The 25,628-nt window shown below is 47.6% G+C and overlaps 1 protein-coding gene across 1 annotated transcript in view; it reads left to right on the forward strand.

The window, feature by feature from the left end:
- Positions 1 to 25,042, forward strand: part of EFNB1 (ephrin B1) — a 135,336-nt gene extending 110,294 nt beyond the window's left edge. Inside the window, exons 3-5 of the mRNA XM_030576397.1 lie at positions 13,016 to 13,108; positions 20,485 to 20,613; positions 22,889 to 25,042. Coding sequence (XP_030432257.1) covers positions 13,016 to 13,108; positions 20,485 to 20,613; positions 22,889 to 23,277 — 611 coding nt within the window. The 3' untranslated portion in view covers positions 23,278 to 25,042. The remainder of the gene's footprint in view (positions 1 to 13,015; positions 13,109 to 20,484; positions 20,614 to 22,888) is intronic.
- Positions 25,043 to 25,628: the final 586 nt, after the last annotated feature.

Consider the following 25,628-nt stretch of genomic DNA (forward strand, 5'->3'; position numbering starts at 1 on the left):
GGGGGTTGCAAACTCCGGTGGATCAAAGCAAGTTCAATTTAATATGGTTTCACCTGTAATGCGGTAAGATTTTTTGGCTCCCAAGGACAGCATTATATCGAGGTAGAAGTGTATTTGGAAATAGTGGAGACAGCAGAAGGCCACTTGCATCTTTGTTCCTAGCACAGGGATAGGGCTGTCTCTGCCTTGCAGGCCTTCCCCAGACTGCCAAGAGGCAGTCCAACTCAGTATGTCATAAAAGGCAGGCAAGTTTAACCTCCTGTATGAGAGGCGCCTGTAAGGAGATCCAGCAGCAGCTCCCAGCCAGGGTGCATAGCTCAGGAGATGCTCCAAACATTAGCCCTCTTGTGAAGGAGGGAAGTATATCCCTGTGGAGCAAAGGGGTGAGCACACCAGGAGCTCAGCAGAGCCCAACTTGCTTTCCAGAACACTCTGCTAGGAGGCTGCTGCTGAGGCCCTCAATGAAGTGCAAGTTTCATAGATGTCCTGGGACCTCTGGTGCCTATCCCCAGCACTGTTGTGTTCTGCCCTTCCCTGCCATGCTCTGTATTTACTCTCTGGATTCTCTGATATGCTGTCCTTAGACCTCTGCTGAGGCACCTCTATTTCTCTGGTACTGTAATTGATTTTCAGTAGGTGGTGGTGATTTGTAGTGTTTTCCATGAACAAGCTAGGCAGATGCCACCAAATTTAGTTCAAATGTGCCCTAAGCAGGATTTGTATTGTATGTAGGTTATTTCTAATGAGCCTATTTATCCAGTACCACACAACATAGAGTATTAATTAGTATAAAGAACTTTCATCTCAACTCCAGCCTCTTGAAATATTCAGAGATCTTTATTTTGGTTAGTTTAAATTGCTGTGTATTAGTTCAAGTGCTGGAGTACATGAGCCTCAGTCTCTGGAGGTAAATGGGTAATGCGCTAACTGTATATCCCCAAGCCGTGCTGCTGTGTCTGTGCCCAGTGAAAATTATTGTCCCGGTAGTAAAATACTGGCTGGTGCTTAACCCTTTGCAAGAGAAACTGAACAATATAATGACTTGATGGAGCCTCCAGCATTAAGACTCCATCTTCCAAGTGGGGCCCATATGGAAGCAGGGTACACAGGGCTCTCATGGACAGATAAGGAGGTGTGGTGATACCATCAAACAAAGGTAATGTTAGATTGAATATTGGGAAATAGCAGTGTGGCCAACTCTTATAGTCAGAGTTTTTAAAGACCTCACTTCTGGAGTCCTCTGATTTTGAGAGTCTCAGTTTTCATTATCCCTCGTGGCTGTGTAGGAAAGCCTGAAAATGTGAACCCTGGAAGCAAACAAAAAGAACCCCAAACGTATTCATTTTAAAAACTCATGATTATGCTATTTTTTTTTTTTTTTTTTTTTTGCTTCTGGGGATGGGGGGGCGACTTATGGTTTCTGAATGCTCAGGGTTGGCAATGTGGAAACAGTTTGTAATAGAGTGCTTAGAGTGTGGGTCTCTCAAGGGAGGTGTTGGAAGGAGTGTAACTTGGGAATATTTAAAACTAGATTGGTGAAGACACTTCAGATAACAATCTTGCCCTGTTTCTTGCGTAGGAGAATGAACTAGTTTAGTTTAGTCTTTCCTGTCTCTGGTTGTTGAGAAGATCCTACTTTCTTCACTCTGCAGCATCTGTATTGAAACTTCATGGTGCAGTGACTGTTTCTGCTTACCCATTTCTTTAGTAAGTTTCCTGTTAGCATCTGCAAAAAGGGTTATAGGTGACAGGAATCAGTTCCAAAAGGGCAGCTGCCAGGTGCTGTTGTTGCAATGGAGACTAGAGGGACAAACTATCTGGGAACTTGTGTGTGTGCATCATGCATCTTTAGTGTCTGCTTAGGACAATGGGGGAGTGCAGAATGTAACTCAAGTCTGGCTTGCAGCTACCTGCTTCAACCTGGAGCCAGTGCGAGCTCAGCACCAGCTTTCACTCCATGAAAGCTTGATCTGTGATTAAAGATCTGAACGTTCAGGCATTTTAATCCAGGAATTACATCTTCCTAAAGGGAGCCCTTAAATGTCAAGGGTTATAGTGTATAGAAACCACTCGGGCCTATGGCATCCCTGTTCTGAGTCTGTGTGCTTGGGCCCGTCCGGAGCCTACTAACCCTGAGAAATACTATTTGAACCTAGGGATTTTTAATCTGTTTTGACCAAGGGTATGGCTACACTTGAAACTTCAAAGCCCTGCCGCGGCAGTGCTTTGAAGTCTGAGTGTGGTCGCAGCGCCAGCGCTGGGAGAGAGCTCTCTCAGCGCTGCACGTACTCCACATTCTCTACAGGTGTAGTTTGCAGCGCTGGGAGCCGTGCTCCCAGCGCTGCGGCACTGATTACACTGAGGCTTTACAGCACTGTATCTTGCAGCGCTCAGGGGGGTGTTTTTTTCACACCCCTGAGCGCGAAAGTTGCAGCGCTGTAAAGCACCAGTATAGCCATGGCCCAAGACAAGTGCAGACTAGTTTACAGCTTTTGTCTTTTGAGGTGCCATAACATTTTCAGTATCTGGCATGTCAATCACACACATTTCTTTTTGGTTCTGTTCCAGAGCAGAGATTCAAACCTGGGTCTCCCCCATCCCAGGTGAGTGCCCTAACCACTGTGTTATAAAGTGATGGTAGCACCACTACTACCATCACGGCTGGCCATTTTGTGAATGGCCAATTTATTTGTGTCAAATTCACAAACAGTTTTGAGTAAACCAGAACTGCATTTTTTATTGTTGAATAAACTATTCATCCAAAATTGTTTTGCCCATCTCTAATTGCCACTCAGTGAAGACTCCTCTCTGTTTGAGAGGCACCATATCACTGGAAGAAAGAGCACCATGGGGACCTTGGCAGCTATGCTTTGGAGTGAGATTTATAGGCTAGGTTTGGTCTGTAGCATCTTGCCCTCTCCCACCAGAGTTCATCTAGATGCAGCCATCAATTTAATTTCAGGCTATTCCTTTTCACTTTGCTATCCTGTCCAGAATTAGCATGCTCTGGAATGCTTGTTGTCTCCTCTGGATTAGATCAGACAACTACCTTTGTCTTTGTTCTGAAGGGATAGATCTACAAGCATTGCCTTTGTCAGGCTGCTGCTTACTCAATAGAATGTTGCAGGTTGGGATCTGAAGACCCCCAGCTTCCCTCTCCATATTTAAAATAACAATAAAAGGCTATAGTCTGCTCTGTTTAACATACATTAGATACAAGCCTTGGTCAATTGCTGAGCTGCTGATGTTAGCCTTGACTACAGAAAGCTTAGGGTTCCCAGGAGAGTAATGAGGCAATTGCATCTTGAGAGAAATGAAGAATTTGATATATTAAATGTAATACAAAGGATGCCTGGTGCAGTTCCGGATTAGCCTTCTTGAAGGTGGCAGAGGCTCTTGGTTACCATACTGATATGGGGCATGTAAAAAGCTAGGTAGATGGAAACAGAGAGAGAGAGGGGCTGGCTGCTCTTTTCTTTAGATTCCCAGACTGGAAAGTAAACTTAGATCCTCTGCTCCTGAGATGCCAGGAGGGTGTGTGAAACCCTAACCTTTCACATGCGGCACTAATATGGGTTTGAGACAGGGCTGGACTGGCTTCTGTACATATTTTCTGTGGCTTTAGAGTCCCCTTCCCAGTGCAGCTGGCTCTCCAGTTTGAAAGGTTGTCCACAAACTCCTTGGCAGAGTGACAGCACGGCATCCTAGTCCCCTGCCTGCCAAACCCTCTACAAACCTCCCTTTCCTTGCTCTGGCAGATAACTGAACAAATGTTCCTGATCTGATGGAAGGGGTTTGTGTGCATGTGTCTGCAGGGGGCGGGGTGGCAATGTCGGGAGAGGAAGAGCAAAGTGTCAGGTGCACACCAGGCTGTTTCCCTTCAGCATAGCCCAGAAAGGAAATAGCCTCTACAGTTATTGCTCTTTGCAGTAAAGGAAGGGTAGTACCACCCAGGTAACACTGGGGAAATGGGACTTCATCTTCAGGGGTAGAGGATTCAATGCCTTCATGTTCAGCTATGCTTTTCAAACAAGGCTTTGTGGTTGTGGTTTCCTGTACACATGATTGGTTCTGCTTTGTGACCTGGAAACATCCTTAAAGATCGCTTGCGGAGAAAGTGACAAGTAACTTGGATACTCCACCTCCAGTTCCTATGACCCATCTCTAATTTCTTACCCTGGGCTCAGAAGGCGATTGGTAGCTATGCCCTGGTCTCCAGGGCATGGAGGAAGTGCCATCAAAGAAAGTGCAAAGCCAGGAGTGGGAGGCACAGGCAAAAGGAGCAGCTAAAAAAGATGCAGGAGTAGATTTGTATCTAAAACCCTCCAGCAGTTTGGGGGTTTGCATAGAATCCTGTCAGCATGTGCATCTGAGACATTTAGAGTATGTCTTCACTGCAGGGTTAACTTGGGCTCTTACCTGGGTGTTTCCTCTAACCTTCTTCCCTGTCCACACAGATGTAACCCTTTCACCCAAGTTTGGGGCTTTGAACCGGGGGTAGCTGGCCTGATTGGAGTTCAGGTGCTGTTTTCAGTCGGATTAGTAACTTGCTCACTTCGTAGTGAGAGCACAGGCTAAACCTGGTAGTTCTCCAGTGCCTCCCACAATTTCCCCCCATGTGCCCAGAGGGACAGATAAGTTCTCCCACAATTAACTGGGAAAGAAACAGAGCAGCTCATCTTTAGTGCAGCACAAAGAGCAGTGGGATATGCCCCCAGAAGTCCTAATGACACACACAGGTGAGTGCAATACCAATGAGGGCACAATAACTCAGGCAGAGCTTTGCAGTGTGGCCACTGACACCCAAGCTAGATTAACCCAGGGGCTCATACCTGGGTGCCAGGTAAACGCTATAGTAAAGACACAGTAAAAATTCCCCTGCCTGATAGAGCTTTAGGAAGTCTGGGGAGGACCTGGGAAGGAGAGAGAAACTGGTCTGATGGGCAGGACTGGTACAGATGAGGCACAGGGACAGATGGGGAAGGTAGGAGAAGCTTAATGGGTGGGATGGGACAGAAGGAACCTATTGCTGAAACAGTAGCCATCTGTGATAATTTAGTAAAAGTGTAAAGCTAAATTACTAGACAAAGTGTGTTGGTTCCACTTCCCTCTGGGTGTTGGTGAAGGGCGGGTCTCCGTCTTGTTGCTTTGTCCTTAGCTCATTCGCTGCCTCGTATAGGCAGAATTTCAATCCTCACTCTCCCAGACCCTGTAATTACAGCAGAACCAAATCCAAGTTTTCCTAGAGGGTTTTGTCCTTATCTGGGTGTAGTTGGGAGTCATGTCTTTTTCTTTTTTTAAATTCCCCATGACGTGCTCTTGCACTGTTCAGAACAACCAATGGAGGGGGAGGGTGCAAGGAGGCAGTGGGGTTGCTGTGATGTAGCTGTTTTTTCCCTTAACCACAAGATCAATAGTCGCTTAACATTGGGGAACCTACTTCTTACTACTTAGCATCTGGCTAGATAATGGGCTCTTTTCTTGGAGTGTAATTGCCCCAGCCTCCCCTTCCCAAGCTGCACGGCCACTTGTGGCTGAAGAGCCTAATGTTCCTACACTTGGAGCTTCTCTTAAGCTCTCTGAGGTGGGAGCTCATCAGATCTTACTCTGCGGGGGGAGGGGGAGTGTCACCTTTTTTAAAAGAAAAGAAAAACTTCGTGACTGAAGGCAAAGGCCCTAACTGAAGGCTATATAAGGGCTCCTAGATGTTGGGGATGCACTTCTGGAGAAGAGGAAGAGGGATTGCAGAGCCAGATTGCATATTGTAGCTGTGCTATGTTTGGCTGCACCTAGCGTCAGGCTGTTGTACACAGATGGCAGAGTATTTAAGAATAATAAAAGGAAAACTGTTTGGATTTGCTACAGTTTCAGTATGTTGATTGTGCATTGGGGCCCAAATCATAACAGAGACCTGCTAAAGGGAATCAAGAGAGAAATCAAACATCTTATTCCATCCAGAATTTACCAGTTAAGACCCCTGCATCTGTCTGCCAACAGGTACGCCTTCCATGGCTTCAGATCCTCCAAAATCAAATTGTTGTACGCAGTTTAAGCATTTACACTGAAGAGCAGGACATGACCAGCTAGAATGAGGGGGCCCAGGGAAAGACCCTACACAGAGGACATTTCTGCTACTAATAGCTGAACACAGAGGAAGAATCCTGTATATCTGGATTCTCCTCACCTCCACCTGGTATGTTAATACCCCACGTACGAGCCAATTGGTGAGCTTCAGCCATCTCTCAACATTCCATTTGTCGTATGCTTAGGAACCATAAGCTTGCTCTACCAACAGCCCAAACTCTGCTCACAGTTCTGTATTAGCTGAGTGTTTCTCCTAAATTGATTGGCAATGATGTAGTTAACAGCATTGCAATTACATTCTTATCACTGGGTCTGAGAGTTAACTCTCCCTTGAGATGAATGGTGATCTCTAACAACTCTCAAAACCAAATGCTGAACTCCCTTTAAGTCCATAAAAAGAGAGTTTGCACAGCGGAGGTTCCCATTCCCTGCTCTGGCAAAAAGGAAAAATCCTGCAGAAATTGGTGTGGCTTAAAGAATATGCTGGTATGGCCAGTGCCACTAAGGCTTATCCTAATTAAGGGACTTTTCCTATTGCAGCAAAAAACATGGTGGGGCATGATACTAATCCAGTCTCCTCATCACGGATGCTGCTGCTTTGGCTTGAGGATATGGCACTGATATTCTTGTGGAGAGGGCATAGTGGTGATGCTCATCACATCAGGGCCATACAAATACACCATGTAGTTGAATGTCTTACACGACTTAGAAATACTCTGTAATCTTCACTTCTCTGCCATAGCACTAGCTCCTTGTTGTGGTTTACAATGGCAGGTCAGATTGATTTCCTTCTCTTATTGGTTGCTGCTGATGCTTCTTCGGACTGGAGTGGGGCGATTCGGGCTCTGGCTCCTGCTTTCACCATGTCTGCCAATGCTCTTTGGTTCCAAAGAGATCGCTTGCACTCATCTTTTTCTCTGTCAGGAGCCACTGCCTTGGCTCTGGTGGGTGCCATCCGGTGCAGCTTTGTGCTCCTGTGTCTAAAGGGCTTTCACTGCCTAGATCTAAGGACCAGAATAGAGCACCCTCTGAACTCTGTAATTGGGTAGAAATTGATGGATGGAGAAAGGTATCCAACAGTTTTAAATTTTCTTTTGTTTCTAATCCCCCTTTTTTCCCATAAACCAGTCACAAGTGGGGCAGGGGAAAGGAGTGTTCCTTGATTTTTATCTTTCAAAATATCTTGCCTCGTGCCCACCAGAGAGGAACTGACTGTGTGTATGGAATACAGTTTACACTTGCTACGTTCCCATGGCCCCATGCTTGTAATGGTAGGAAAGAGTGTGTGTAGTTTCCTATATGTGAAACTGTTTTAGAATTGTGCTCTTGGTCCATAGTCAGTTCTGTTTTCATTCTGGACCCTGGACACAGCAGGGTGAATGAGTGTGCAGGCATCTTTCCATCCCCATGGCATCATGGAGTCCGTAAGGGTGCCCACTGACTTGTCCTGTACCCTCCAGCCCTCTAAATAGGGTAATTGTCCTGTCCTTCCACAACAAAGGGGCAGTTTAGGATTTGTAGGTCAGACAATTTCAAAGAACCCAACTTTTTTTTACTGTTTCTGAAGGGAAGTGAACAGCTTTCCCTAACTCGCCAACACCGTTCTCTCATTTGCCTGCTCGTCAGTTCAATGAAGAGTACTCGTTGTGGGCCTGCTTGTCTCACTAGTGACCCTTTGTTTTATTGGGAACCCTGTCACACCTGTATCTGGAACACAGGATGTTATTGTGTATGTTGATTGTAATTTCTGATACGCAAAAGTTGAGTGACAAAGAGTCCTGTGGTACCTTACAGACTAACAGACGTATTGGTGCATGAGCTTTCGTGGTGGAATACCCACTTTGTCAGACGTGGTTGGGTGGTGGACAGAGTATACAGTTCTCAACATGGATAGTAAATTGGTAAAAGTGGGCTAGAGGCCAGTAACACTGATTATCTGCTTCAGATTTTCTAGAAGACTAAGACCTGACCTGAATTTACATGGCAGAGAGAGAGAGCGTAAGAGGGAACCATATCACTCCTTGTTCCCATAGGTGCTGGGGCCAGGGGTGCTGCTGCACCCTTGGCTTGAAGTGGATTCCATTATATACAGGGTTTTCAGTTCGGTTCAATGGCTCTCAGCATTCCTACCATAAAAATGGTTCCAGCACCCGTTCTGCTTCTGGAACTACTCCTTTGTCCTAACAGAGGATTTAATCTCCCTAAAATGCTGCTGTGAGAGATCTGAGTTCAGGGCCTGACCAAGAGATGGAAATAGTTAGCATGGTTCTCAAAGGGAAACTTCCCCAGCCCTTCCATCCAGTTGACTTAGGGCTGATAGTTTCATTAGAGGCTCTGTCACCAACAGCCTGTGAATCCCAAACACACAGTGAAATAAGACTTCAGGCAATGAAGAGTTGGTGGCCTGGGAAATTGGTGCCACAGGAGGGTTATCAAGGCACCTTGTAGCTGGATAATGTTCTGATCACTAATAACATTTGTAGCTATTTCATATTACGGAAGTATCTGATCTCCTGCTTGCTACAGAGGGAGGGAAGGGCTCAGGCCCAAACCACCTATCCTATTCTTTGACTATTAAATATGGCATGGTGCTCTGTGCAGGAATTAGAGATGGAGATTAGCCCAGATATCCTGGCCAGATTCTGTTTTGAACTACTATGGCGCTGTCCATATAACAGACAGTTTGGGATCAGAAGGCAACGGTGAAAAGATCCATATCAAAGGACTCCACTTCCCACCCACAGCACCCACTTTTGGAGGGCCAGGATTGTCCTGGGGCATCATTCTAAATTCAGAGACACAGCAGTTTCCCTTTTGATTAATTATATGGTGCTTGTTAGGATTATATACAGTATAACCAAGCTCCTAACCACACATGATCCCAACTCCTAGTCGCAACACAGGCAGGCATATCAGAGCTGCTCTAGTCACAGGAGGGGGCTCTCAAGCATGTTGGTGTGTCATTTTCTCCTCCATGACAGCAAGAGGTGTGTGCCTTACTTCACTCCCACAGGAACAAAAGAGACTTTAAATCTGCACAGATCGGGAAAAAAAAAGTTAATGTGAGTTTAACTGACTTCTGCCCTGAAATTATAGCCATTCGACTCTATTGGGGCTCTGAGTTTACATTCTTTGATGCACAGTGTGTAATTATATAAGTATGATTTACACTGTGCATACATACATGTTCCTATCACGCACCTCAAGGAGTAAGGGGAATTATCCACTGGGGGCAGAGGGGGTGATGAAGGGCCCATAAGCTTTAAGGATGAGGTGTGGGTGATGAAGGGCCTGGTTCAGAACTGCTTCCTTACCATGGGAAACATTGTCTTTTTAAGTGGCCCTGGCATTGCTGTGTGCTGCTAAACAGCCACTTTCTCTTCTGCGCTCAGAGATGAGTGAATTCAAGTGGTCTGTAAAGTAATTCCTGTGTGTACTGTACTTTATTGGTATGAAATGGTTGCAAAACAAAAAATAACCAGCAAAGTTTTATTCCTGGCAATAAAAATGTCTCCCAGATTTTATTTATTATTTGCATTATGGTTGTGCCTGTAGAAACCAACTGTAATTGGGGCCTCATTGTGCTAGACATTGAATAGATATAGTAAGATACAGTCCCTGTCCCAAAACTTGCATCCTAGGTAGGCAAAATAGATAAAGGGTGGAGAAAGGAGGTGGTATTGTCCTTGTTTTAGAGATGGGGAATTGAGGTACAAAGAGATCAAGGAACTTGCTGGGGTCTCTCAGTCTATGTGGCAGAGCCTGGGTTCTGAACCCAGATCTTCTCCATTTCAGTCCTGTGCTTTAACTGAAAGACCATCCTTCCAGACTGTATGCTGAATTGTTTATGCTTCATGTAACCCTTCTGCCCATCAGAATTGGCAGGAAGGCCGGGTTCAGTATCTAGGGGTTCCTTTTCAATAACGCAATAAAAATCTGGCTTGAGCCCCCACCCAGTGACCTGGGAAAACTAGATACTACCACCTTGGCTCCTCTAAGAGGCAACATTTCCCCTCTCGCAAGCACATTGTCTGAGTATAGCAAAAGCCTTTTAATAAAGGAGAGAAACAATGCAGCATTATGTTGGAGAAACACCACAAGCAGGATTCATAACACAAACCATGAGCAAAAGACCCACCGCAAGTAAGTTTGGCAGTGTCCTTTTCCCCTCAGGGTCTTAAGTTCAGCAACCCCAACAGTCACCCCACCCACAGTTCTGTCCTCTGGTCAGTGCAACCCCAGAGTTGTGGAAGGTATGGGGGTACCTTCATGACTGGTTTGAGTTCCCTAGGTGCACGGCAATTTCGCCACCCCATGCGCTGGTCCCGCGGCTCCGTGGAGCTGCCGCAGTGGTGCCTGCAGAGGGTCCGGTGCTCCGTGGCTCCGGTGGAGCTGCCGCAGTCGTGCCTGCGGGCGGTCCACCGGAGCCATGCGAGGAGCCGACTGTCCACTCGCAGGCACGACTGCGGCAGCTCCACCGGAGCCGCGGACCCTCCGCAGGCACCACTACAGCAGCTCCACTGGAGCCGCCTGCTGTCCCCTCCAGCAAAACGGCGCCCAGCAATTATTCTGGCACCCTAGGCAATTGCCTAGGCTGCCTAAATGGTAGTGCCAGCCTAGGTACCTTACATAGTTGGCTGCTCAGGTTGATGGCCAATTGCCACGCCTCTCTGTGGATTCTGCTGCAGTCTTTCACTGCTAGCCACCCAGCTAGCTGTGCCTCTGCACTAGCCACTCACCAATATATCTTCAGGCCCCCAAACACAGCTCTCAGTGATTTCAGCTCTTACTGCTGGTGCAACTGAACAGTCCTCTTGAACAGAACGACCATCTCAGTGATTTTAGCTCTGCAGCTTGTAACAAGACTCCTGATGAAGACAAAATTAGCTCTATTATTATACAGTGGAGAGAGAGAGAGAGAAAGGGGGTCAAATTCAAGTTTTAGAGACCTCAGAAAGAGCCTACACTTCCAAGTACAAACATCTGTCCCAAATCTTTCTCTTCTTAGTGGGCTTTGAAATCCGTATGCTTTGCCTAGCAACTGCTGCTTAGTTGAGGATGAGTTCCTCAGTCATAAACTGACAAGTACAGTTCCTCTGTTCTTGATTCACATAACCAAGATAACAACACTTTGTTATTCCTGCCCCAATAACAAAGAGACTGGGGATCCCACAACAGCCAAAGTGACTATTTGAGCAAGTAGTCCCATCATGCTAGGCAGGGTGAGTGTGCCCATGCAAATGAGATCAGCCCCTGAAGTTCTTTTCCACAGCTCACCACCAGATGTCAGGAGAGAGCTTATTCTGATGCTACTTACACTTCATGTGTGGAGTGGATCCCCCAATCCTCCTAAAAAAAAAAAAAAATTAAAGGAAAAACTTGATGTAAGAATAGCATCTACTGTGACATGATCTCAGGTAAACATTTTCAGGGCTGTAAGTCCTCAGGCTTCAGATCATAAACTCAATAGCAGCTGGGGGCAGGAAGAAATCTCCCCTCAGCCTTTTTACATGGATGGGAAGAGGTGAGTGAGTGTGAGCGAGAACTGTCTGCTTCCTCTGCAGCATCTCTTTGAAGCCATGCTGCACAGATGGACCAGTCTTATCAAGTGACGTGAGGCGGAGGCGGGATAATCAAGTTCTAGACAGACCACTGGTCTGTGCTGCTGTAGCAGCCCAAATTCCAGACATCATCTGAGCTCAGCAAGTGTTGCACTGTGCCTCTTGGAGGAGAAGCTGCAAGGGGCTGGAGCAAGGGAATGGGTCAGAAGGAGACACCATAATAAGGAAGGGAGAGAGGCCTGTAGACCCTGTTCCATAAGATGGCTGGAGTCTGTCCACCAGCTGCCACAGCTTTTCTGAGCAGTGGCAGCCCCTTTAAGTGTTTGGCCAGTCCCCAGGCTGCTCAGAAAGCCATTAACCAGCCTTAAGAGGGGGAGAGCGACCGGTTGGTGAAAAAACATTTCATGTTTTGTCCTCATGGGGTTAACAAGCTCCCTATTAAGGGGAGACAAAGTGATGGAGAGAATCTCTCTGGTTTATGGCTTGGAAAGTTCAGCTTCCAGAGCATTCCTCTCTTCCAGTGCCCTGGCTGCTTCTCTGCAGCTTTTATCCCCATTGTGCTGTGGCTGTGGAGTGGGAGCCTTGGCCTTTGTCAGATTCGGTCTCTCTTTTTTTCCTTGGAGTACAATCTAATTAGCAGCTCAGCAACCAGTTCAAGCAGCAGGATAACTATTTTAATGGGCTGGAGGTTTGAGTGAATGGAACTGGGAGGCGGAGCAGCTGGGATTTGGAGAAGACTACAGAAGACTAGAGTTCGGTGTGTTAAACATTTACTGTGTGTTCAGGACTGTAGAATGAGGAAGCCCATAAATAATCCTGACCCAAGGCTAGAAGTGGGGAGAGAGGTGAGAACATTGTGGAATGAATGCACACATCAGGAGAGAGATGGAAAAAATGTTACTAGGACTCATATAATACTATTTCGTAGCCTAACTGGCTCCTGCTCTCAGGAGGTTTTCCTAATATGTATCCTGAATTCCTTTGTTCAGTTTCATTCCCTTACTCTGATGTTTGTAAACAGAATTTTGTGACAGTAATGTTAGGAGAAGCCTTCGAGGTTTTTCTTGGGACCTTTCTGAACAACTAGCCTGAAGTGACCAACCACTGAATAAAGGTCTAAAGCACTGCATCCCACTGCTTAGTAAAGAGACATGGAGCCTCCTGTGTTTCTGCAGAGACACAAGCAATCATCTTTAAACTGCTCCCTGTTCCTTTAGGTTAGCTCAGCACAGACATGAGATCAGAGTAACTGTTGAACCACTCTTTTTTGGGGTGCTGCCCCCATGTTAATCTATGCCTCTTTCCTTGCCTTCTTGAAGACCTTTCCATTTAATAAATGCACTTTAACCGAGTCATCTTGTTCCCTGCAGCCACGTCCAATGGGACTCTGGAAGGCCTGGAGAATAGAGAAGGTGGAGTCTGCCAGACACGCTCTATGAAGATTGTCATGAAAGTGGGGCAGGGTGAGTCACTCCAGTCCTCTAGAGTTTTCTCACTGGACATGAAATCAGTATTGAAATGAATGTTCTACGTTTTACATAGCTGCCTAAGCCTGCAGTCCAGACTTGCTGAGAAGTGCTAGCGAACCGTCCATGGGAGCTTGACAAAGTACCACTGGGATAGCAGGTTTAAAACTCAACACTACAGGAGGCTGCTCATGAAGGGACTGAGCTGGACAGGACTGAAGACTTGGTGTCTTTTGGTTGAGTTGTTTATCCTAATTGTGACATCTTGTGGAGAGTGGATGAGGGATGAGCTAGTTTGATGTCTTTGTATTTGATCCCTAACTTATGTTGATCAATTTTATAATAAATGTTACGGTTCCCAGAAACCTTTGGCTCACTTGATGCTGTAAAATACAGGTGATGATGATGCCCTTGGGTTGGCCCATCTTTGCTCCAGGCATACTGGAGAAACAGAGAGAGAGGGAAGACCTATGAAGTCCCCTGTAATCCAGGGGACAGTGCAGGGTTGTTTCCTACACTTTATTTTCCAGTGTCTCAGACTTGACACCTCTGGTTGTGAATACCCCCAAACCCTGGCCCAAATTATTAGAATGCCATTTTGATAATGAAGAGGATTAAATCATTTGAGTTTAGCAGCCAGTCATGGTTCAAGATTCTGAAAAATTCATGGCCTTGTCTGGGAGAGTCCATGCAACAGATATTCTGATTGGCTGATAATGGAATGAGCTGTTTCTATCTAATAATTGAATGTTCCATCGTTACTTTCCCACAAGGGGGTGGTCTCTCCAAAACAGAGATCTAATTGGAATTACTTTTTCCCCCCTTCGGTGCTAACACTTTAGAAAGTTCCAGCAACTTTTTATAGCAACCTGTTCCTCTCTAGGCCCAAAGTGGGGTTACTGGCTATAGTCTGGCATGTTGATTAGGGAGAGCAGGGCAACTGTTTGAGCAGTGACATTTCCCAATTGTTCAGCGGAGTTTGAGTTTTAGGGCCCTTTTTTGGCCAACATTTATGTACACAGAGCATTATGAGGCCAAGTTACAGTAAGTGTCAGTTCCACCCCACCTTGGTTTTATGACTCTGCTGGAAACTAGCTCAGACTCTGACATGGATGGTCAACTGAAACTGGTTTGTTCTGTGATAAGGCAGAGTCCTTCAGCTTCCTCAGTGCAGTACATAAAGGGAGTTGTCATGTTCCGCATTGCTGGAAGAAGAAATCTGAATGTTGAATGCTGCAGGTCTCTCTAGAAATATCTGAAGTTGTTTAGCCTGTACTGAACTGGCCTGTTTTCAGTTCCTGCCTAATATTTAAACTAGATACAACTTTCAAGTCTGAACTATTCTGCTCCAAAGTAAGATGGCAAAAGCTGCTTTCTGCAAGAAAATCCAGTTCTTAAACTAAAATGGAGCCTTCCTGTGTCTCCCCACCTGCTCCATTATTAACGTGAGAGAGAGATGGCCGTCAGAAGAGAGCTAGAGATCAGGGGCTTTCCCTCTGACATAGCTCTAAGCAAGGATCCCTCAAACCTTAGCAGGCAAAAGGCACATTGGCAAGTTGCTAGAAGCCCAATAGTTACTCTAGTTTGCATAAAATGGAATTTATTGCAACCAGTCAGGAATACAGTCCTAGAAGTCTTGTTGCCCAGACTAAGAATTGCATTCTAGCAGTTGCAGTTTCTGCAGGCCACCCTCAAGGAATCCATGTTCTGCAGATAGCCGATCCAGGGAGCCTCAACTAGAACCTCTGGCATTCAGTATCAGCAGTTCAGGTGATGACCGCTTGAACTAACAGAGATCCGCAGAAGCCTTATCTCCTCTGTGGGATAGATCCTGAAGTTGATGATGCATCTACCAACACAGTGCACTACATGCTCATCAGTATTAACAATGAAGGTGGCTGTAGGTCTTGTTACAAAATCCATGGCATTGCATAGGGCCCTGGGCACCCAAGTCATAGATGGCTGTTCCCCCATTGACCCTCCTTTGAGCAGTCCCCTGCATATTTGTAGGCAATCTCAGTCTGTCATTTTGTTGCCCTGGGCCCTTCAGTATGTGCAAGGGAGAGTGATTTCCCCCCTAATACTAATGAATTTCACCTTCTGTGCTGTGAGATATTCTGGGAGTGATATCACAGCTTCATCTAAATGGCATGTCTGGAACTGCAATTTAATTCCAAGAGGTACCACATGGCCCAGCCTCCTTGGCCTTCCATGAGCTTTCCCAGTGCATGCTGGGATTCTACAAGGAGGTCATGGCTCCTGGCATGGAGAAGGGGCAGCTGTGGGAACAGGGCTGAAGCACCAAATTCTTTCTGACATCTGATGCTTCCTTGGGAAATGTCCCCAGAATAAGGGATTGTAGTGCAACCATGACCTGTCTGAGTCCTTTAACTGTGCTGTGCTGTGTAATTTTTTCTGATGGTTGAAGCTCTCTAAAAACATTTTTGCTCCAATCTATGGAGTTCTTCTGGGCCCCAGTGGTGCCACAGACCTGACTCCAGATCACTCCCTGGATGCAGAGCTCATAATGGCTGCTTTTCATTATTTTGTTTGATGTTTTTGGAGCCAGTATTTATAACAAAAGAAAAGGAATAGTTCTGCTGCCCTGGGAAGTTAGATTCCTTTGTGTTCGCTCGGCTGCCTTTGTTGGAAATATGCGCAGACCCATGCACTGGAGCTCAGAAAGAATCTTAAAAAAACCACCAACAAAAAACTGTTTTCCCCAAAGTACTGAAATGTTCCAAGCTTGTGATGTCCCCGAACTCCTCTCTCTCAGCCTCCCAATGCCTCTGCCCTCCCTTAAAGACAGTGCTTCTTTATGACTGCCCTTTCATCTGCACTTTCTAGAGTGATGCCTTTCAGGCAAAGAGGCAGACAAGGTCCCTGTCCGGAAGAGCTTACACTCTAGAAGACAGCAAAATAGGGGATGGGAGGCAGCAGCCGGCCACTGACTGAAGCTGAAGTTAGCATATGTTTGTTAGTTCCGTGGTTTTCATTTGGCAGTTAGTCTGGTTCGGTTGCCTGTTTTGTTAATGCTCATTTGAGGAGAGGACTAGCTTTGATGTGCTATTTCAGTAACTCCTGTGGGTTGGCCTCTTTCCTTTCTGCATCATGTCACGCTTCCCAGACCAGGGGAGCAGTAACAGGAATTGCTCGGCTTTCAGACTGCTCCTGGTTTCCCACACTCAGTCAAGTCTCTTGCATGCCTTTGGTCTGCTTGTTAGTAGAGTTCCAGCCAGAGTAGGTGAGGCATCTTTGCTCCCTGTGTTGTGTTTGATGTGGTCACTTTAAAATGTAAAATTGGGCACATAATCAGATGGACATGAAGGGGAAGGATGGGGGATATGGCTGCAGCTGGCTTGGGTGAAGCTGGCTTGTCTGTGTTGCCCACCCTCCACTGATGCTGAACAGACCATTATCTTGCCAATGAGGCACCAAGGAAGCCATCCTGTTCTGCTCTTTCAAATGCACTCCCTGCTCAGTGACATTTTGCTACCACCAGGGGAGCTACTTGCATTATTCATCAATGAGCAAGAAATGCCTTGGAGGTGGGTCTGGAGCTCTGGGTTCTCCCAACAGCACCCGTGACAGGATCATTTCTGTGTGATACTCACAAGGTTTTAAAACTCCATGAGTATGTTAAACTGGGGTGGGGGGACACATTTATTAGCTCCCTTTCTGGGGAGGGCAAGAGGGCAGCCAAAATACCCCAGCTCCAGATGATTGTTCCTAAACCTTAGGTGGAAACATTTTGGGGGAACAAAATACCTAATGGTGCTTGTCACATATTGTTAGTGTTTAATATTAAGCTATTACTATGGGCCAAAAGACCCATGGGCAATGAGTCCACACAAGCTTCACTCAACTGGTTACAGCAAAATGCAGTTTGTAATGTTGTCCAAAGGGAGATCCTGGTGCAGATAGGATTTATCCAGGAATCTACCTCTGCTTCATGTTTGTTTGACTTACTGCTGTTTCTGCTCCAGTACATCTGGCTTTGAAGGGGATGGCAGGATTTCCCACTCACCAAGCCAAGAGTATTGCCTAAACTCCCCCAGACTAAAAGCTATTCAGGCAATGTCACTCTTAATGGGCTTAAAAAGAAGCAGATTGCTGGCGCTTGTCTTCAGCTTGTCTCTCTTGCTCACCACTGAGATTAGAGGTCTGAGGATATTATGCAAAAGCAGCACATGCCTTTGGCTCAAGACGAGCATTACCAGCCATGATCTGCAGTGTCCATACTCTCTCTTTCTGTCTGTCTGTCTGTCTCTCTCTCTCTCTCTCTCCAGGCTCCATATCGGATTCAAAGTCTCACTTTTATGCTTGAGGTCCTAGCCCAACCTATGTCTTGTCAGTGGTCACTTGCTTGTCCTTCAATTTGGACCCTCTGCTAATTCGGTTTCGGACTAAAAATTCTTCTGTGCCATTTCCAAAGCTGTCCAGGGAATGTTTTCTCCAAGTCTTACAACATGCAGCCTCACGCCCCTCCTGCAGATCCCTCCTTCAAACCCAGCTTTGCTCACAGGCCCGCAGACAGTGACCCATATAACAGATACCACTGAAGCCAACAAAATGACATTAAATATGGCAGCTGATGCAATGCTCCCTGTGTCACTTCAGCCAGGACCACATTTCAGCTTTGTGCGCCTTCCTTCTTTGCTTGCTATTGGTTTCCCAGCATTGTATCTGCCATTCTCCACGTAGATTGTACGTTCCTCAGGCCAGGGCCTGTGCTGCCAGTACTACAGTGTTCTGCAGCACACTGTACATGTCTGGGGCCAGACTATACAATTGTATTACTTTTGAAATGAAGCTATGCGTGGGTCGCACTTAATCTAATGGAAATGCCTGCATTCTGGCAACAGATAGAAAGGATCTGACTCCTTACTTTCCCGCACCCTCCCTTGCACACACTCTTCCCGCAAAACTCTGAGCTGCTCCTCTCTTCATCTCCATTTGGTCACCTTTGACATGTGTGGAACACAGTGGGCCCGGTTCATGTCTGGTGTAGCCCTCTAAAGTCTGTAATGTTACCCCAGGGGTAGATATGGCCCAGTCCAGGCCTCCTTTCGCAGCATGTAACCCCTTGGCTTCCTAGGCCAGCCCTGTGAGGTGCAGAACCCTCCAGGCAGAGCTGGGTTCTGGACAGAGTTCAGGAGAAATGTTTGAGTGTTCTTGAGAAAAGCAATCTAGTTTTCAGTCTTACCTTTTAACATGTACTGCGCTTGGGAAGGGGTGCCTGTGTGAAACCACCGTCCACCACCCTCTGTCGATCTGTGAGGCAGCTGATACTATGCTGTATTGTGGTCACACCAAGAATCCTCAAATGGGATTGGGGCCCCATTGTGCTGGGTGCCTTGTGCACGCATGAAAATACAGTGTTGCCTCAGAGCCCTCCTTGTAAACAATTACTGAATGTAATGGAGGATGAGATGAGGTGAGGGAGGAGCATAATGAAGATAAGATCATGCCTCACCTTAGGTTAGTGACTTGCACAACTTGGGGGTCGTGATGGTTCTGAGTTGTCTTACATTTCAGTCACATCACTCTTCTTGACTTCTAACTAAATTATTGTTGCCTGGTTAGTTTCTTGTGAGTGTCACAGCAGAGGTGAGTCTAGTGGAGGGATTAGAAGGAGGAAACAGTAATAGCCTTACAAATTCATTCAGGGAGAGCATTCCCTTCATAAAGGGGTAATGTGGAGGAGACCACAAAGACTGATTAGAGAATAAAAATAACGAAGAGTCCTTGTAGCACCTTAGAGACTAACAGACTTATTTGGGCATATGCTTTCGTGGTGTAGAACCCACTTCATCGGATGCATGAAGTGAAGAATACAGGAGCAGATATAAATACATGAAAGGATGGGGGTTGCTTTACCACATGTGAGGTCAGTCTAAGGAGATAAATCAATTAACAGCAGGATACAGAGGGAGGAAAAATAGCTTTTGAAGTGGTAAGAGAGTGGCCCATTACAGACAGTTGACAAGAAGGTGTGAGTAACAGTAGGGAGAAATTAATATTGGGGAGATTAAGTTTAGGTTTTGTAATGACCCAGCCACTCCCAGTCTTTATTCAGGCCTAATTTGATGGTATCCAGTTTGCAGATTAATTCCAGTTCTGCAGCTTCATGTTGGAGTCTGTTTTTGGACACCATCATAGGACCTAACCATATCAGCCACGCCATCCGGGGCTCATTCGCCTGCACATCTCCAACGTGATATGTGCCAGCAATGCCCCTCTGCCATGTACATTGGCCAAACCAGACAGTCTCTATGCAATAGAATAAATGGACACAAATCTGACATCAGGAATCATAACATTGAAAAACCAGTAGGAGAGCACTTCAGTCTCTCTGGTCACTCAATAACAGACCTAAAAGTGGCAATTCTTCAACAAAAAAAACTTCAAAAACAGACTCCAACATGAAGCTGGGCCACTCTCTTACCATTTCAAAAGTTATTTTTCCTCTCTTGGTATCCTACTGTTAATTGATTTATCTCCTTAGACTGACCTCACACTTGGTAAAGCAACCCCCATCCTCTCATGTATTTATACCTGCTCCTGTATTTTCCACTCCATGCATCTGATGAAGTGGGTTCTAGACCACAAAAGCTTATGCCTAAATGACTGTGTTAGTCTCTAAGGTGCCACAAGGACTCCTCGTTGTTTTTGCTGATACAGACTAACACAGCTACCACTCTGAAACCTGATTAGAGAATGACGTTCAAATGTGGGACTTAACCTCAAACCATCATACATCCTCTAGTTAAAAGGAAGTGCCTCGAATGCAGAACCAAGGCAGGACCTGTGCCGGCCTCCAGGAATCATGCTTGCTGGTGCAATAGAACACAAGGGGCAATTCAGGCCCAGAGTCCTGGACACTGGTTGTTTGAACAAGGGAGAGAAGCCTTGTATCACTCTGGTTCCCTCTGGCCCTTTTTCTGTGTGGTTAGCCTAGCACTCAGCGTTGGACCTGGGGGACACGAGAAGCAGAGTGCATGTTTAAAACCAAGGGGAATGCTTGCCCCTCCATACATAGTAGGGAAATGTACCCAGTGTTCCTAAGCCTCTTTACCAAGCCTCCCACTCTTACCCATCAATCCCTTGCCCCTGTGTCTCGGATTCCTTCCTCCTGCCCATACAAGCATGTAGCCCTTGCACAGGGCCAGCCCAGACTCCTGCCGCAGTGCACTTATGCACATGCAGTGCTGTGCTGCAACACCTTTCTGAACATCATTTGACATAGGCCCTCAGATACCAGGGTAAGGAGTGATGTTTAAGTGACTGATGGTGGAGGAAGAGCTACAGCTCTTGATGTTGTAATCTAGCGCCTGGAAGCAGATTTCTCATCCAGTCTTTCTTTTTCACAGATCCAAATGCTGTGATCCCAGAGCAGCTCACAACCAGTCGGCCCAGCAAGGAATCTGACAATACAGTGAAAATAGCCACACAGAGTCCACGCCACAAGGTCCCTGTGGTGGAGGATCCTGGGAAGCCAGGTAGGTTTGTCTGTGCATTTTAGGAAAGAGAGGAAAAACAGTAGTGCTTTTAGTGGGGCCAGGGAAGTGGGGCTGAGACCAGCTACTGTTTGCCAGAGGAGCCAAGCCCAGTTCAGTTCTAAGAGTCCAGAGAAATCGAGATACCTTAGAGCAGGGAGTTAGATCAGACATCTGCAAGCTCTCTGCACAGATTCCTGTAGACTCCTCATCTGGGGTTCCCTCACCAGGCATCTCTTGATGTCACTGCTCAGCCTCTGTTTGGTAGGGGCATAGACAGTGAGATGCTGCCAAAGTCCAGAACAGTGGCAGAATGGACTTGGACTCCGAAGGAAAGTTCCTGGAGCTGCCTTTTCAGCTCCCCATTGTCTTAAGCAGGGGGAGTTTTCCTTTAGCACTCTCCTGTTGCTGTCCTCTGTATTGGTTGTTGTTTGACAGTTTGTTGAGGCAGAGTTGGAGGTATTGGAAGAATAGAGGTTGCCTGGATTTTTGAGCCATGCCTGGGTGAAAGGCCTTTGAAGGTGGTTTCCTGAGTTCCTGTCCCTGCTGAGAGAGAGAAATGGAATCTGATGAAGTGGGGGAAAGCTGCTTGTTTCTCCATCTGTGATACAGACAGGCAGCCAAACTGCTCCCCTCAGGGGTCTGGAGCTGCCTTGGACAGGGGGTTAGAGGGAGGTGAGGGGCAGTTACAGGATATGGCAGGTCTACAGCATCAGAACCCACTTTCAGTAGAGCTCTGTAGTCTTGTGGGGGGAGCAGGGACTCCTGGAGTTCATTCTGATTACGGACTGGATATGAACAGCCATCTGTCTCCAGGCCAGTCAGGAAAATGTGAAAAGAGAGGATGTAAGATTAGGGTGAGGAAAGGGGGCAACAATGGGACGACAATGTCTGAGAGTGTCCAAGGTTTCTCTCTTACGGTATGTCTACACTGCCAGTGAAGCTGTGATTGTAGAATGAGCAGGCACACCTGCATTACTTGTGCTGGCTAGATTAAAGCTAACAATCGCTGTGTAGACCTGGTGGCATAGGCTTCAGCACAAACTAGCAACCAGAGTACAGGCCCTCTAGGGAGCCTGAGTAAATATTCTATTCTAGTGGCTAGCCTGTGCCACTGTTTCTGCACTGCTATTGTTAGCTTTAATCTAGCTAGTTTGGATAACACGAGTAGTCTTACCCGTGCTACGATCACATCTTCACTTGCAGTGTAAACGTATCCTGAGATTGCATTGCTTCTTGAGACTGAGTAATAGGGGTTATGTAGATGAGGAACCCAGTACATGCAAAGTGAAAGAAGATACGCTGTGCTGGAGTCCCTTCAGAATATACCCATTCCTCCTCCTGGAATCAATGGGTCTGATGCTCCCACTAGCCGGGATGTTTCCTCTGCTATCTCAGTTCACTCGGAGAAAGGGCTGTGCTGCTGACTACCATCTGTAAGGGTTGGAGATGCAAATACAGCAGAGTGGGGGCCCTTGAGGTCTTGCCAGCCCCTTGGTGTGCCCTCAAATCTGGGGGTAGTATGGAACCAAGTAGTTAGGCTCCATAGTTTAGACATACCCTATGCTGACACAGGCTATGTCTACACTATGGGGCTATACCAGGCTAGACATAGCCTACACCGGCAGATGGGTTTTTTGTTGTAGGAAAACCACCTCTCAGAATGATGTTAGCTATATTGACAGAAGCACTCTGCTGTCGACATAGTTGTGTCTACACTGAGGGCTATGTCAGCATAATTGTTGGTCGGGGATTTTTTTTCACACCCTAGACCATTGTAGCTACATTGACATAACTTTTAAGTTTAGACCAAGCCTTAGACTGAACTTCAATCCCTATCCCCTCAAATCAACTGGTAAGCGCTCTTCCTCTGCCTCTTGGGTTATGTCCAGTCTTGTATCTTAACCTTCTCTTCTGTTCCATCCCATAATAGCTACTTTTCAGTTGCCCTTGCAGCACATTAGTGAACTGAGTTTCCTTTTCCTTTTGCAGATGGGTGAATTTGGAGCTGGGCCAAGTGCTGGTAGGCGTACAAGCTTCTTCCTCAAAGCTCTACCAGTGTACCTTCTCCCTGATTTGCAGCTCCCCCTTGCTAAATTGGGTGTGGTGTCTTTGAAGTGGAGCAAGAGGATTAGGCTGAGACCATGTAAATTATTTTTGTAGCTTAAGCAAGAAAAGAGCCCAGGTTCCCCAAGGTAGAAGGGAGGATGACTAAATGTTTGAGGAGAAACGTCATTTCCTCAGTTTAATCCATCTTGTTTTCTCCCTCATGCCCCAGGCTCCGTTAACCAAGATGGGCAGAACACCCAAGGTAGCAGTGATGGATTTTTCAGCTCTAAGGTGGCAGTATTTGCTGCAATTGGTGCTGGCTGTGTCATCTTCATCCTCATCATCATCTTCCTTGTTGTCCTCCTGATCAAGATCCGCAAGCGGCACCGGAAGCACACCCAGCAGCGGGCAGCAGCCTTGTCCCTTAGCACCTTGGCCAGTCCCAAGTGCAGCGGTAATGCAGGTTCAGAACCCAGCGATATCATCATCCCTTTACGGACTACAGAAAATAACTACTGCCCTCACTATGAGAAGGTGAGCGGGGACTATGGGCACCCCGTCTACATTGTCCAGGAGATGCCCCCTCAGAGCCCAGCCAACATCTACTACAAGGTCTGAGGAGCAGTCTCGGCAACCTACCAATGCAAGAGCACTAGAGAGCTGAGGGCCCTGGGGGCAGCCGCTGGCTCTCCCCGCTAGTGTGCTCGCTCTGTGAGGGAGGAAGTGAAATGGACCCCATGGCAAGACCAGGGGAGCGCAAGGGTCTCGCACCAGATAGTGGATCGCTCGCACGCTCTCGCTCTGTTTTCCCCTTTGTATTTAGTTTTGTAGTTCTCAGCTTTTGTAATCCCAAGACTCGAGGGTGGGCCTTCAGCATCCTCTTCCTGCTTCAGACTGCATCCTGACTCTAGACGCATCTAGCCGTGATATGGCCCTAGCTGCGCACAGCAGCCATTGTGTGTGGGCGCTGTGCCTTTCCTCACTCTGATGCCCCTGGTGATACCACAAAACTCTGCCCCCTCTTGTTTTGGAGATGTCCCTTTCAGCTTTTCTATCTATATTATGTTAAGAATTCTTATGTTTGGGGCTGTGCCGGTTGTTGCTTTGGTCCAGGATTGTCCAAGGAGTCGGATTAACTTGTGAGCCCTAGAGAAGAACCTCCACTCACCTGAGGAATGAGCAGCTTGTGGCAGCACTTTGCGTAGGCGTGCCAAGGACGTAGACCCTATGCAGGGAGGAGGCTGACAAACCCAACCTACTATTATTATTATAATTATTTTTTAACTTTTGTAATGTTTTTATTTTTGTGAAATATTGGTGGGATTCTGAGCCACCAACTGCAGCCTTCTGGCATGCTCTTCTCCCTCTGCCATGCCAATCCCCTGGCCATGCTCTGCCAGAACACGAACTCTTACCTTCTGCTGTCCTTGCCATTTTAAACTTTTGTGTTCGGTGTGCAGCAGTCGACTCTTGTTTATCTGCTTAAATGGGGCGGGAAGAAGAGGAAAAATATAACTCAAATGTTCAGTGCGTGAGAGAATCCAGGGCTGTACCCCATGCCACCCAGAGCCAGGAGCCTCCTCCCCTTCCACAAGACAGTAACCTTTGTGGGAACTCCTCCAAAGTTGTGTCTTCCTCATAGCGTGTCCCTCTCCCGATCTCATTTCCTAGGACAGAGGCTGAGCTATTTTCTCCAACATCAGGGAGAGGGCAGTAGGACAGCATTCACTGATAGCCTCAGTCAGGCTGGATCTGGGACTGGGCTGAGAGAAAAGGGTGGGAGCATTCTGTAACTTAGTCACAGGCTTCATTCTTGGCTCTGTCATTTCAGCAGATCCTGAAGCCGGTTTGTTCTTTGGGTTCAGGCCACAGAGCTTCCATTTGGACAGGAAACGAAGTGAGTCATGCCTGCTCTGAAGCCCGTACTTGATACATTCTCAGGAGGCTAGAGCAAGTGTGAAGAGAGCAGGAGAAGGTGGCTAGGAGGAAGAGAAAGCAAACTGCATCGATATTGGGAGTGGGCAGATATTCACTGACCACAGCAGTTAGGCTGTTCTGGGGAGGTTGGTATTCTGAGTAAGCTCATAGGCCGTTTAGGCCCCCATGTACCCCAGAAGCCTCACCCCTTCCACAGAGAGCAGCTGGGCCTCTTCTCCTGCTGACCCTCTTGTTTCTAGAACTCTTACACATTTCCCTAGTGACTGCCAGGTATGAGGCTTGTTTTAACCATTGTACTGTCACCCTGGCTGGTCATGCTCTTTGTGCAGGCCCTTCGGGAGGTGAAGGCAGAGACTTGCTAAGTTTCTTGCTGTGGCACATCCAGGACCGGCGCTAGGGTTTTGAGCGCCCTAGGCAGACGGCAGTTTCACTGCCCCGCGCGCTGGTCCCACGGCTCCGGTAGAGCTGCCGCAGTGGTGTCTGCGGGAGGTCCACTGGAGCCGCGTGAGCAGCTGACCGTCCGCAGGCATGACTGCAGCAGCTCCACGGGAGCTGCCTGCCGCCCCTTCCGGACACCCAGGACTGCTGGCTGCCGCAGCGGCGCCCTGACCCAGGGTCAGTGCGCCTCCGCGGCAGCCGGCAGTCCGGGGTTTCCCTGGGCCAGGGGACCCCCGCCCCTGGGCTGCCGGCTGCCGGGGCGGCGCCCTGACCCGGGGGACACCCTGGGCTGCCGGCTGCCGGGGCGGCGCCCTGACCCGGGGGACACCCTGGGCTGCCGGCTGCCGGGGCGGCGCCCTGACCCGGGGGACACCCTGGGCTGCTGGCTGCCGCGGCGGCGCCCTGACCCGGGGCACACCCTGGATTGCGGGCTGCCGCGGCGGCGCCCTGACCCGGGGCACACTCTGGATTGCGGGCTGCCGGGGCGGCGCCCTGACCCGGGGGACACCCTGGGCTGCTGGCTGCCGCGGCGGCGCCCTGACCCGGGGCACACCCTGGATTGCGGGCTGCCGCGGCGGCGCCCTGACCCGGGG

The sequence above is a fragment of the Gopherus evgoodei genome, chromosome 9, assembly GCF_007399415.2.
Source record: "Gopherus evgoodei ecotype Sinaloan lineage chromosome 9, rGopEvg1_v1.p, whole genome shotgun sequence".
NCBI lineage: Eukaryota > Metazoa > Chordata > Testudines > Testudinidae > Gopherus > Gopherus evgoodei.